Source organism: Ylistrum balloti, unplaced genomic scaffold (assembly GCF_031769215.1).
Source record: "Ylistrum balloti isolate Yb309-2 unplaced genomic scaffold, AGI_CSIRO_Ybal_v1 Utg370482, whole genome shotgun sequence".
NCBI lineage: Eukaryota > Metazoa > Mollusca > Bivalvia > Pectinida > Pectinidae > Ylistrum > Ylistrum balloti.
This window is the reverse complement of record NW_026782315.1, coordinates 134,939-149,760: the sequence shown is the minus strand read 5'-3', so window position 1 is coordinate 149,760 and position 14,822 is coordinate 134,939. Positions and strand designations below refer to the sequence as shown.

The 14,822-nt window shown below is 34.0% G+C and overlaps 1 protein-coding gene across 1 annotated transcript; it reads left to right on the top strand.

Annotated features, from left to right (window-relative positions):
• The first annotated feature begins 3,218 nt into the window (after positions 1 to 3,218).
• On the top strand, positions 3,219 to 7,715 carry LOC132555380 (proton-coupled folate transporter-like). The gene is made up of 4 exons (XM_060219728.1): positions 3,219 to 4,395; positions 6,118 to 6,201; positions 6,484 to 6,640; positions 7,529 to 7,715. The coding sequence occupies exons 1-4, from the start codon at positions 3,219 to 3,221 to the stop codon at positions 7,713 to 7,715; spliced, it is 1,605 nt and encodes a 534-aa protein (XP_060075711.1).
• Positions 7,716 to 14,822: the final 7,107 nt, after the last annotated feature.

Here is a 14,822-nt window from a genome sequence, read left to right as displayed (position 1 = left end):
GCTGTATTTATTAAAAGCGACACAATTGTCAATTCTCAATGATTATATCATATTTATAAGAAACTCATAAACTTTTCGATAAAACCGAATTTGAACACTAAAATTTACATAAAGTTGAAAAAACTACCTTTTATTGTAAAGTATTTTTTAAAATTTAATAATCAACGACAGGTTAATCAAGTTTGAAACCAACAAAAGTGTATTTCGATAATGCCATATTCTTGTAATTAACAATCATTTGTATTACGAAAGCACTGTAAAGAAAGAAGCCGCAAAGACTTGGAGTTCTAACAATATGTTTGCAGTCATGATCAATATTTGTTGTACCAACATTTATAGAGATTACCGTTAAAGGTCTCATTCAAATCAAGGTCTCGTATTACTGGCTTTGTGTAGTTGAAGCTTTAAAGCACATTCACGACCTGAAAAAACAAATTTTGTCATCCGAATGAATAAAAAATTTTGGAAACTTTTTAGCTGTTTGAAAAAGATGAATAGGACCAGAGTGACAGAGATTGATGAATTAACATTAGAACATATGACATTTTTAAAATTGTAATATTCCATTAAATGAGCTTGGCATGATCAAAATGAAAGTAAGTAGGCTTCTGTTTGTACGTTTAATATTAGCTATATATTTGTACAAATCACACAAATTCAAAATTAAAATTTAGGGACGACTGAGGAAAATGCAAATGGTTCGATATAAATGTTCATGAGGAGATGATACACTAACCCATAGATACAAATTAATTTTTCAAGTGCAAGTGTATATTCTCGGGTCTTAGTTTCAACAGTAGTCTATACAACCAACAGTCCGGAGATTGTATAAACGTGAGTTGCACCTTCCTCAGATTATATCATCTAAACTATAGCGTTTTACATCGATAAGAAGAACAAATTATAACTTAGCGTGGTTAATGGATTGTGTGGCTTGTCAAACATCGTTTTTGAAAACATTGATCATTTGATGAACACGGCCGTCTGTACATATAAATATGCTCACTTGATATTATTTGTTTATAAACATCTGATTTTAAAAATGATTAAAATGGTTACGTAATTTAACGATTTATCAAATCTGGTTTATAACTTGATAAGATATATTAAAATGTATGCCGTCTTTGCTCTGATTATCTAAAAACAGTGTATTTATAACATCTCGTATACATAACGACAGAATACCTTTGGTTGGATGTTTCAATTTTTCACGGTTTTTACGAACGAAAAGAGAATTAAATGGATATTGGTTAACAGTCCACAATTTCCTTTACTAGTATTATTTATCGGTTTCGAACCACAGACATATATACCTATGTTAATGTCCCTGTTTATATGCATATCTTATCCCGAAAGATTTTGGAAACAACCCTCAGGGAGAGCCCACTTATGTGTAAGCAGAAATTGAACTGCATACGGAACTGTTGAATATACACACGTTCTCCACATTGTCATTACCAATTTTATACATCTGTCTATATGTATATATATCATTGTATCATTTTTTGAGAATTTGATATAGTTCATAGTTCAGAATATACATATGCATTTGAAGTTCTTCTGCAATTAACAATTTAAAAAGGAAATAACGGAAATTGGTCAGGCTATTGGGCTAATGCAGCTCCTGAATCACTTCCTGTTACTATGAACCTAAAATAAAAAATAAAATAAAACGGTTCTCGATTTTTCTGAAATGTTCACGAAATGTTTTTGACATAAAGAGCCAAATAATATATATATATATATATATATTTCGTACACTCAAACTGTAAATAAATGTTACAGTTTTTGACTCACAATGTAATGTTTACACAGAAAGCCGATATGTTTATCTAGACATGTAATATACACACGTTAAGATAAAATATCACAGGACATCGCATGCTACTTATATTCTCAAACATATTTCTTATATTTCATTAGCGGTGATCATTCATCATTAAGAAAACTTAATATTATTTTCATTGATCAAATACTTTGACATTTTAAGACAATAAATAAAATATCGACATGTCATCAGAATCATAATTCAAACTGAAGTACTCAAATTCAACGAAACTAGTTCAGGATATGTGCAAACGAAACATTTGCACGGTGTCCAAGGAAACTGTTGAAGAAGAACATAACCATGTGTTCCGGAAGGATAAACATCTTCTGCTTTATCGACGACACCCGCCCTGTCATTCTTGGTCAATACAAATAAGTAATGTCATGTTCCCAAATAAGAAAAAAGTTAGCAACCATGTATACCAACGAACATCAAACACGTTTAATATTGTCAACGAAATCATAATGAGAACTATAAAACGTCTCCATGTTCCTTATCAACCTGCATCTGTTGGAACGCTGTAGAATGAGGTCGTACTGTCAGTTGTTGACATTCTGTAACTAAATCGTGATATGGGGAACAAATCAACATCGATATGTAAACACTTTATGCAGGGAACCATTTAAAAGCAAGCGCAGAGAAGAGAATGATAAAATAAATGCTTCAAAAGGGTTCTTTTAGTGATTCTCAAATATAACTAATTCTATATGCCACACCTCTAAAAACGTTACATGTTACAAGGAAAAATATTAGTTGTTATTTTATGTTAAAACCCTAAAATCACAGGGAATTAGAAATCTAAGATGATTTTTTGTGAGTAATTTGTCATATGTTTTTGTACCAAAGGAGACTCACAGCTTGAAACCAAATTTTCAAGGTTGACCGTGTAAATCTTTCTTTAGTTCATATTTTGTCCCAGTTGTATTGAATTGAATTTGAGTTTAGAATATTATGATGTTGACATGATGGTGTTTTCTTGTTGTTTTTATGTCGTATAGCGTATGTAAACTTGTAAACTTGAGAATAGAATTGGTGATGAAAATTTCTTGGATATTGAATAAAGAGGTTCATCACTGCACGTTTTCTCCGTGTCAAATAGGTACACTTTAATAAATTAACAGCCAACTGGCAGATTTGTTTTTACAAAAGATTCTTTTTTTTTTATTATGTTCATTTGCCTTTAACACAAGCAATGTTTAATAAAAGTAAAACATTATTGGGTAGAACAAATAACCACAACAGTTTACAAACATATTATGATATTATAATCCTTTCGTTCTAATCTACCTAGTCTATACTCATATCTAATCAGATAAGTTGTCACATGATATCACATGATATCACATGATTCATAGTTCTTAATCATCTTATGTTTGTTACTTCTTTAGCGATGGCATTCAGCGAAAACAGCCCAATCGTTCCAGGAAAAAGAGGAATCAATGAAAATGACAAAAAGACAGACGAAACTACTCATGTTGTCACCTCGACCAGTGACATCATTATACGTAATATAAACATAACCTTAATATCATTAGCGGCGATAACTGGTTATGTCAGTAAAGCACAATACATCCACAAATGGGTTTCCGTAAATACGGTACTGCCTGAAGCTATCCAAGGAGTCAATGCGTCTTCTCCTGGAAACATTTCGCAGCAATGTGCTACCAATTCTTCGTCTGATGCAGAGAACGAATACCAAAGACTATCAGCTCGCATGTCACTTTATTTCACATTGACGGAAAAAATGATAGGACTCCCAGTTTTGTCTCTTTTCGGAATTTATTCTGATTTCATCGGTCGTAAACCTTTAATGATCGTTGGTTGTCTCGTAGAATGTATCAAATACGGAATGATGTCATTTTTCATTTACGAAGACTTTCATATCAACTATCTATTTGTCTGTTATGCTGTTAGTGGTTTAGGAGGAACTTACTATTCATTCCATCTTGCCAACTTTGCTTCCGTTGCAGATACAACAGCGCGAGGTAAACAAAGATCGTTCAATATTGCATTAATTGATGCTGTCATCGGTATAAGTGGTCTGGCGGCACAGATCGCAGCTGGTTACCTGATAAAAATAACAGGGTTTGTTTATATCAACATGATCGCCGCTGGGCTATTCGCACTGGTTTTACTATCTGTGATATTCCTATATAAAGAAACACATGTAAAAACTAAACTAGCTAACTCGGCAAAATCCTGGAATATTTGTTATGCTATTAAACGGATGACTAGTCTCTACACTCATAAGGGACAACGAGGAAACATGCCATTATCTATCTTCTTAGTACTTACGATTGCATTTGTTTTGGTTTATGGTATGGGTAGTGCTAAGGGTGATGTAGAGATTTTGTATATTTTAAATTTTCCATTCTGTTGGTCTTCCGTGAAAATTGGATATTACAGTGCAGTCCAAGTTTTTGTCCAAACGGTTGTTGGGATTATGTTGATAAAAGTTCTGCATTTATTCACCAACGACGAAATGATATGTATCATAGGATGTATTTCTGCAATTGCCTCAATGATAGCGATGTCATTCGCAACAAGGGACTGGATGCTGTACATTGGTAAGTCTGTCGTAAAAGTAAGCAAATGATATCACGATCTCGTCCTATATTGGGGTTTACTGATTCTGTCCGTTAGGAATACAATAAAAATGTTTTCTGCAACATGGCAAGTATCCCCTGATCAACATGCATGAGATTCTTTGAATAATTCAGTTAACAGAGAATCAATGATTTGTTATTCTCTTATTACCCATTCTCTAATAGTTCAATGATATTTTCTAAACTATTCTTCAAAACAACACTTTTGAAAGCCTAGAATCGATTCAATCGGTGCACCTCACTGTATCAACGTTAATCAAGAAATGACAAACCAGATCATCATTTGTATAGTGTTTCATAAGCTTTCGTACCCTCTACTTGGAGAGAAGGAAAACGACCTGAAGGAATCAGCAGGGATCTACTTTATTTACCTCTCCGCTATACACCCCCTCCCAAATCATAACTTATCGAGACTTTATTGTTGCTTAGGTGTTGAACTTTCGAGCAAACCAACGGTTCATTGTTCATTGTCTTTGTCCCTCCCCCGATACTTAGCGTTCTTGCTCCTGCTTTACGTTCTGAATTAAAAGATGGATAGAAAGAGTGTCTGTCAGTATAATATGACTGGTATTTAGTCATTCTACCTTACTTATGTCATCACATTTCAATAACACAAAACCAAATCATCTGTAAATTACCCTGTTTTTTCATGACAGTATTTGTTGTGATTACGAGAAATAGAACAATAGAATTAGAACAGAGATAAGGAAATGACTAGCCAATGAATATCAGAACTCTGTCACTATCACTAGGACAATTTTATACCAATCCTCTCTCTTAAAATTTGAATTTACTTTCTTATACTTGTCTAAAATGATATTCAAAGCAACCGTGGCATATTATCTGTTATACGTTTCATAATCAGTTTTGTGCGTATTATCTAAGATTTCTTAATTAATGTTTTTCATGCACATTTTTATGAACCTTGCATGTATGTCTACATTTGTTATATATTGTTACTGCTTGTAACTTGGATTTTTCAAAGTTTCCTTGGTTAAGAGTGTTTTTATTTGTGATACAATCGGCTATTTATTTTCTTGTCTTTTCTTCATTTTTTTTGTCGATGAAGGACTCATTGAATTTCGTTTGTAAGAGTGTTTTTTAATTATATCACCTCTGGTTTTATACAGTTTACGAGTGTAAATATGAATATTTGTAATCGTTTTATACAGTTTACCTGTATAAATATGAATGCTTTTGTGATCTCTGGTTTTATACAGTGTACGAGGGTAAATATGAATGATTGTGATCATTTTATACAGTTAACCAGTGTAAATATGAATGATTGTGTTAATTTTACACAGTTAACCAGTGTAAATATGAATGATTGTGTTAATTTTACACAGTTAACCAGTGTAAATATGAATGATTGTGTTAATTTTACACAGTTAACCAGTGTAAATATGAATGATTGTGTTAATTTTACACAGTTTACCAGTGTAAATATGAATGATTGTGTTAATTTTACACAGTTAACCAGTGTAAATATGAATGATTGTGTTAATTTTACACAGTTAACCAGTGTAAATATGAATGATTGTGTTAATTTTACACAGTTAACCAGTGTAAATATGAATGATCACTCGTTTTATGCAAGTTGCAGGTGTGATTTTAATGACATTCGATATTATGATCTACTATTATGATAGTAAGACATCCAACCTATCAACGTCTACATTTCAGCTATAGGACTTGGTACAATGTGTGTCGTTCCAGCACCACTGATCAGAGGGATTTTTTCGAAAACAGTTTTGCCTGATAAGCAAGGTTAGATGAAATGTTTTGATTGAATATATCATATCACCTGATCGTCAATTCATTTCTTTAAAAAAATGTAAAATGAATCACATAAATGGGACACAATACCTTAGGAACTTGAATAATATTGAAATAAGTACCTCGGTATAACAATAATACTCTACATTCGGTGATAAACACTAATTTTATCGATACATATATGTATACATTGAGAGTACCACTTTTGATAGACAACAACCTACACATATATTGAATTTGTAACTACTTAAATATCTCCATTTATCATTTCAGGTGCTTTGTTTGCAAACATCTACATATTTGAAATACTGTGTGGTCTAGGCGGGAGTACTATTTTCAACAATATTTATGCCGAGACACAAACTACAATGAAGGGAATGGCATTTCTTGTCATGGCCGGATTTTACCTCATATCAGGAATTTTGTTAACGTACGTAAACCTTTCCAGTACAATGAGACGATTATTAACATCTGGTGTAGAAATAGAGACCTATGGCTACAGTGCGTGGAAATGGACATGGTTAAAAATAGAAATGCGTCCGAGGGAAATATTATTCCTTGCTAACACACTATTGATTTGGAATGGAATGATATTTCATTCTGTGTCTGTTATCAGAAGTTGCCTTTCAGTATCATTTGATCAGGAATGGAGCTTTACGCCATCACGAAGGACATTGTTACGTCTCACTTTTTCGAACGAAAACTAATAATGTCGTACGACCTAGTAAAAATGTCTCACGAACGAGATAAAAAGTGTAAGAATATGGTAAACAGAGGATATTTGTCAAAAGTATTAACAATTATCTTCCACAGGTGTGTCTAATATTTTAGTATATTTCACGAGTCTGCAGTGCTCGTTAAGGATACTGAACATATTAGACAAACGAGTGAAGTATATTTATTATTACTGAACCCACTATTGGATATAAATATTTATTACATTTTCAAAAGAAAATTGCCAAATAACTGGCATATTTAGAACAGATATAAAACGAGGAAGCTGACTAGGCTTTTCACGGATATTACTCACCATTGTAACTACGCGACAAAATATAGTCCCTTTAAAAAAGTGGTAAAACTTAATTTCACATTCACATAGAACATGTTAGTTATTCATGTCACTAAGCGAAAATATATGCTGTAAAACGTTCAGGGAGAGTTTGTTCTATGAAAAGTAACTACACGTTCGGTTAGATATTATTTCTACTCTCCCATTTCCTTTAGTATATTTCTGGGTTTTTTCTTTTGAAATAACTTACTATGTTAATGTTATGACATTTAATCTATCTTTAGATAATATTCGTGTTTTGTCTTTCAGTATCTGCATGTGTCTGACGTCGGTGTGGGGGACATATAATCTATTTATACAAGGCGGCAGTGAACCTTCAGTGAACTCCAGAAGAAGTGACACCTTAAGCTTAGATAACGTGAACTTGCAACAAAGGGAATCACATGATACAACCATCAAAGTAAAGCAAGAAACAGAATCAGTTGACTACTTGTAACAGGACTGTCGTAAATAGACACAACTTGGAAATATATGCTGATATGTTGTATGTTGAAAATATCAAATCATATATAAACTAATTGTCGTGGAACAGTGATCGATTAAGTCTCTTCTGTACAATGTAACTTACATGTACATACAATATAATTGTTAATATGTATCGTTAGACACTTGCTATTTTTGTTTTCATGATATAAACTGCTTACCTGTGACTTCACTCTTTCATATGTATATATGTATGTCTTAAATACTAAATGTATGGTTGTAAATCCCAAACATACCGTATAAGCGTACTTTCACGTGTCCTGTCTATCTTATCATGCACGCATTCCCTTATGTTTCTATACCGCTTGAAATGGTTCATGGAATATTAATATAATAGTTATAGTTACGTTACGGCAAATTTATGTACCATCTATCATTATATATGTCTTAAAGTTTGATAAATATGTATGATTTAAATAGTAAATATCTTAAAAAGTTATTTTCCACCTAATGCACATGCATTTTGTTGTTCAGTTCTCATAAAAGTTAGCAAGCCGATGTTCTTGATCATTTAAGCGCTTGTATTCTATATACGGAGATGTACGCCACATAAAGCTCTCGATTGAGACTGTATACACATGCGTGATGAGATAGCTAGGCCGCTATTTACAATTTATCATTCCCGAAGTCATGCTATGGCAGCGGATCGTGTTGTCCTTAGTAACCTGTAGCGATTGTTATGTCCTTCAATGTATGTATTATTGTTTTCTGCGTGTTATCATTTTGTTTGTATGTATAATATTTCAATTTCTACCCAAATCAGACTCAATGAAAGTACTAAATGTGGTAAATTTCGTTTACCAATGAATTTGACCAGTATTGTTTTCACAATTCAATTTTTTTTAAACTTCACTTACTTTCAAAAAGAAAATTATTTTTCACATTCCTTTCTCTATTTCATTGCTTTGTAGTTAAATTTGTATATTACATTCAATACTTTGTGGTAAAGTGGTGTGTTACCTCTGACCCTTTGTTTTGAGTAATTTGTAGTTTAAATTTACAACAATTCATTATTATTTTTTATCCTAGAAATTGATGTCTACTTATTGTCCGAGAGATGCAAGAAAATGATCCCGGTACAATTTCCCTAAGGGAATGGTTGAGCTCAGCAGAGGAACCTACGGAAGACCAATAGTATTAAGGAACGAAAGTCATTAAGTGGTACTGGATAAATAGGGAGCTCTTTTATCTGGATGGACACGAGGTTATGTGGAGGAAACCAATTGATGACGACACATCGCCTCTACTGGTGGCACCACCTGGCACACATGAAGAGGTTCTCCAACTGTGTCATGACATACCATCAAGTGGCCCCCAGGGAATTAAAAGGGCCAAGGGCATTGTAAAGCAGAGATTCTTTTGTTATAAGTTGTCGAGCTTCGTGCAGAACTTCGTCCAGTCGTGCGGAATCGGTATCCGCAATAAAAAAAGCGACCCGGAAATCACGCTGCCTCTAGACTCTCTACCATGCAGGTGAACCGATGGAACGTATCCACCTGGATTTCCTGGGCCCACTTCCACAGACAAAGAAAGGGAGTGAATTCGTTTTGATAATGGTCGATCAATTTTCTGAATAGGTGGAATGTATAGCACTGCCATCTCAAATCGCAGAAACAACAGCTCGGGCTGCTGTAAATGAGTTCTTTTCAATGTTTGGTTACCCCTTTGAAATTCAGACGGATCAGGGACGGAATTTTGAAAGTCGTATATTTAAGGCTATCTGTGAGATAATGCACATTCACAAGACCCGTACGACAGCTTATAGGCTATCGGCCAATGGCCAAGTTGAACGCTATAATCATACGCTTATGGATGATGTCCGTTGTTGTTTTGAAATCTCAGCATCAGTGTGATCTACATTTACCACAGTTGGCCGGAGCACTACGCTGATCAGTGAACAGAAACACTGGGTTTACGCCTAATAAATTAATGTTGGGTAGAGAGACCAATCAGCCTGTAGACTAAATGTTTCGACCGACAAAAGAAACGACGGAGGACGACCACGTTAAGAAGCTAGAGAAGGTTATTTCTTTTGCACATGAGACGGCGAGGAACACCCTGAAGACAACGTAGCGGCGCATGAAACGAGACTAAGTCTTGCGTGTAAAAAAGTCTCAGTTTAAGGAAGGTAATTTTGTGTTTATCCTTGACACGGACAGAGCAATCTTATAGTCGTGAACAATGATCAGATAAAATTATCCCGGGACAGGAATAATCCTAAATGAACTGTGGACTTTCGAGACAGTGTGAAATACGGCACAATATCTGAGGATGTGTATTGTATATGTAATGGACCAGACGATGGCAGTTTCATGATTGCCTGTGATTCATGCTTTAAATGGTTTCACTGGTCATGTGTGTCGGTCACACGGGAGGAAGACGACTTCCTAGAAGTATACTTCTGCCCCAGTTGTTCACTCTGACATAAAAGAAAGCGGGGAAGTGTGTGGTGTAAATAGTACGTGTATATATGTTTGGATGCAAGCGTCTGGGCGACGTTCCGAGGAGAGCCACATTCTGAGAATTGTTTTGAAGACTTGATTTGACAGAAGCAACATAACGGTCATTGGAGACTACAACCACATACCGACGCATGTACATAAGAATATCTATATACTGTATTACTGGTCTTTTTGAACACTGTCTCTGTCTTGATGGAATAGTCTATCTACTTGCTATGTACCATGTGTCATTTCCTATTCTTCATGCCTCATCCTGATTGAAAATGGGTAAAAAAACAGAATATCAATTCAGTATTGAGACACATTGGAAATCAGAAGCTAGTTCTAACCTCTCTCACTCATTCAACTTATATAATTTTACTATCTTGAAATATCATACAAGTTTTAAAATATATAGTTCTGTTTTATAATTCATATTTTATTGTTAACTTCAAATGACATTAAAGAGGGTCCTCTATGCAGTCTTGATATTGCTCACCTGAATGTCAGGTCTTTAAGAAATAAAGTTGACATTATAGAAGCTGAATTAAATAATAATGACATAGTATGTTTAACAGAAACTCATCTTCCTCCTGAAGTACCAGATTCGGATATTAACATTGACTCTTACCTACATGGCTGGACCGAAGATCGGGCCCTGGTGGTGGAGTTATTATTTATCATAGAAATACAGTTTTCATTAAAAGACGAACATATTTAAAACATGAAGATGTAGAATTAATCTGGGTTGAGGTATGTGGTGAGTCTCGTAATTTTTTACTCTGTTGTTTATAGACCAGACATGCCTGTCGGTTATTGGGAAACCCTTGATTTTGTGTTAGATGGAGCTATAAATACTAACCTTAATGTCGTAATAACAGGTGATATAAATGTAAACATGATTAACTTACAACCTCATAGTCATCTTGGTAGATTAATGACCAAATACGATCTTGTGAATTATGTAAATGAAACTACTCTTTTAACTCCAACATCTTCCACCTCATCAGACATTGTATTTTCTAACAGTTTGAACTTCATCAAAAATTATCTGTTTCCCCGCCTATTTGTAGTGATCATTCTCTTTTACAATTTTGTATTTCATTTGATGTTTTCAAACCAAAAACTTACAAGAAAAAAATGCTTCTCTCTCAGGAAGCTGATTATGTTAAAATGAACAGGACCTGAATATAATTAATTGGGTTTCACTCTCAGAATTGTAAGATAGTTGTGAATTTAATAATACTCTTTGTGATGCTATCAATCAACAGATATCTGAATGTATTCCTAGTAGAAATATTACAGTAAGACCTAGAGATAAAAAGTAGATGACACAAGAAATCAGAATTAAAATTAGACAAAGAAATATGGTAAATAGAAAAGCAAGGTCTAGTGACTTACCACGTCACTATAGAAATATCAGGAATATAGTCATAAGTAAAATTAGGGAGGTTAAGTATAATTATTTAGAAAATATGCATACATTGTTAGCTAATAGACATACCTCCTCATCTCGTTGGTGGAACATTGGTAATTTTCTTTTGTCAGTTGCGGCTGGCCTTGATATCAATAATTGATTTTGAGAAATTACAGAAATAAATTATGTTTTCGGTTTCCAGGAGTCTCCGTATAAATCTTTCTCTTGATCACACTTCGCCTCGGTTTCATCGCATTTGAATAAAGATACTGTTAACATATAAGTAATATGCATTGGTCAGGAATCTTATCACACTATTGATATTCTTACTAGCGTGAGTTACTTATAAATGATAAAGAAAACATTAAAGTCAATGAGTAAATAACATTAATATGTTTTCTCCGACGTCTTCTGTTAGGGGATATCGAAGAGCGCTTGAAAGCTGATGTATTTTTCTACATGACCGTAGGAGCCAACTTAAAGTGCACACCCCTCCCCTTGCAGAATCATTGGTTTTCTTCCCCATCTTCTAACAAGAGGTCATGAATGACACTGGCTGTTGCGAGGACGTTAAACCACGTCGGTGTAACACTAAAAGTAAGAAAAACAAGAAATCAAAACTGATATTCGATAAAACCAATCGCTTTCAAACAGATCACAGATTTATATGTCCATATTATCATTGTTTGTATTGTTCGAAACGTGATTATATGGCTCCGTTGGCATTGATAAGAGGGATGTTATCAAAAAGAAGTTTGCCTGACCAACAAGGTATTATATAGCATATCCAGGTTATTAAAATGTTTAATATGTAATTTGATTTAAATTGTAAACGAAATTCCGAATAAACGCGGATTGATCTCCAATGGCAAAGGAAGTGTATTTATTTCAATGTGTTCTGTTTGTTTTCATATCATGTACATTGCAAATATAAACATATTCGAACAGGGGAAAGTACTCTTAACAATACTATCAACAATATTTATGCTGAAACACAAAACATTATGAACACTATAATATGTTTTGCCATGGTAGGAGTCTTCCTACTGTTAGAAGTTTGTTAATGCATGTAAACGGAAACATGTGTGGATGTTTTAAAAAATTAAACAAAATCTTTAACATCTGGTATATTAAGGATATCCGTGTGTGTGTGTGGAGGGGGGGTTCTAACTAGAGTGTAATGCTACTATTTGTTAATATTATATAGAAGGATTTACTTTACAAAATTTGAGTTGTGGTGAAATCGTCAAAACAAATTCTACAATGGGATTTATCTGCATTTAAGATAAAAACTTTGCAAATATTTATGTTACGAGCCATAACATCTCATTTGTCGTTTTTGAAAAGAAAACATGATTTTCGTTTTATTTAATGATCGTGTCTGCTCATTCACTGGTACACTGTTTCGTGAATAGTTTCTTGGTGTGTTGTGTTTTTTTCCTCTCTTAAAATCTCTCCCCCCCCCCCCCCCCCCCCCCCCCCGACCCCCACTCACCACCCGACTACAATTGAATTACTATACAGAAACCTTGTTAAGAAGTATTTGTTGTATTTTATTCCTTTTCTAAGACAAGTTTGAATTTTATAACAAATTTTGAAAACTCGCCATCACCTTTATCTATTCCATATCTGCTCGTGTATGACGTCGGCAGAGGAGATATCAAATCAAATTTCTATATACAATGGGACAATGAACCTAGAGTGAACTCCAACAGAATCGTAACAATGCTGAGATAATGTTGATTTGGAGCAAGAAAATCATGCCAACTTTCCATGGTGTAGGATCTAGCGGAGTAAAAATTACTTCGACGTAGCGTTTTCTAGTAAAGAAACAATATGTAAAATATTGGTGTGCGCTGTATTGTATGTACTCCATATCCGTATTTAATATCCTATAGGCCACATGTGAAGAGAATCTCAATTTAATATCTGCATTCTAACATTTATTTTTATCAATTCTCACTTTACTTACTTGTTTTTACTAGGTTTCATATCAAGTCCTAAGCATCACTGACGAGCTTCAGTTCAATCTCATTATTTAGCCATACTATATCTCTTAATTTGTACTGAAAAGAAAAAGTATCTGGTGAACATGACAAAGTCTTCCGTAAATGTAACCTTTATCACTGCATGCAATAGTATTACAAATACAATCGCGAAGTACCGTTTGCCTGTATCACTAATATGTGAATTGTCGTTGCTGATCAAAATTCATCGTGTCAGCCAATCAAAACTTGGCAGGTATCGTCGATGAAGCAGAAGACGCTGAATATTCCGGAACACATGGTCTTATTCCTCTGGTACATTTTCAGGAGTCTCCGTGTAAATCTTTTTTGTTCATACTTTGCCCTAGTATTATGGAGTTTGAGTTTGAATTATGATTATATTGCCATGTTGACACCTTTTAATGTTTTTCGATCAACGTGTGAATTTTTTGTTTTCATGATGGCATGATAGTTAAATAACACTCACTATTTTGACCGAAATCTCACTATGTCACAGCTGGCCAGGGGCATATTTTAATTCGAACAGTGGAGTGAAATCCTGCTGTACCACAAAAATCAAGGGATTTCCTTCCTTAGAAAAGGAAAGTAAATTCCGTTCATATACAACTAGACTAGGACGAATATATATCTCTGATTGTGATGCATTAAAACACTTGTTCATACTGTTCTCAAATTTTCATAATTCCATTTTAAGTTAATATGTGTTTCAATCATTTTTAAAACTTCCGAACAATTAACCAATAAATCAATCTCAAACAATAGATTTTTCAATATTACAATGAAACTAAGGAAAAGCCGACGTTGATTTGTTTGATGCTCCACACTTTGTATATAGGTTATCTGGAAATTTAGTATACCTGGTTACCGACCTGTTGACACCGTGATAAATATAGATTGTCATTATACATTACGAGTCAGCATATCAATATTTTAATCCGACTGACCTAGTTATCGTGCTATTTTCATATTATTCCTACCACGTGTGTCGAAAGATTGTATCATATAAAGATATATGAATTGTGTATTATCTCACACTAAGTTAAAGTTGATATCTCGTGATGTTCATGGCCACAACTAACCAACGATGAAACCACTTGTACAAACGGACAGCTTACTACTTGTACGGGATGTCAAGTAATGCATTTGATTCTACTTAACATTACATCAAACTTTCAGTGGACTTAAACAAGCGCAAA

Excerpts from the sequence above, each read along its gene's own strand:
- LOC132555380 (XM_060219728.1), top strand. The coding sequence starts at position 3,219 with ATGGCATTCAGCGAAAACAGCCCAATCGTTCCAGGAAAAAGAGGAATC. Across the intron at positions 6,202-6,483 it reads AGTTTTGCCTGATAAGCAAG|GTGCTTTGTTTGCAAACATC; the intron begins GTTAGATGAAAT and ends TTATCATTTCAG. Across the intron at positions 6,641-7,528 it reads ATATCAGGAATTTTGTTAAC|TATCTGCATGTGTCTGACGT; the intron begins GTACGTAAACCT and ends TTTGTCTTTCAG.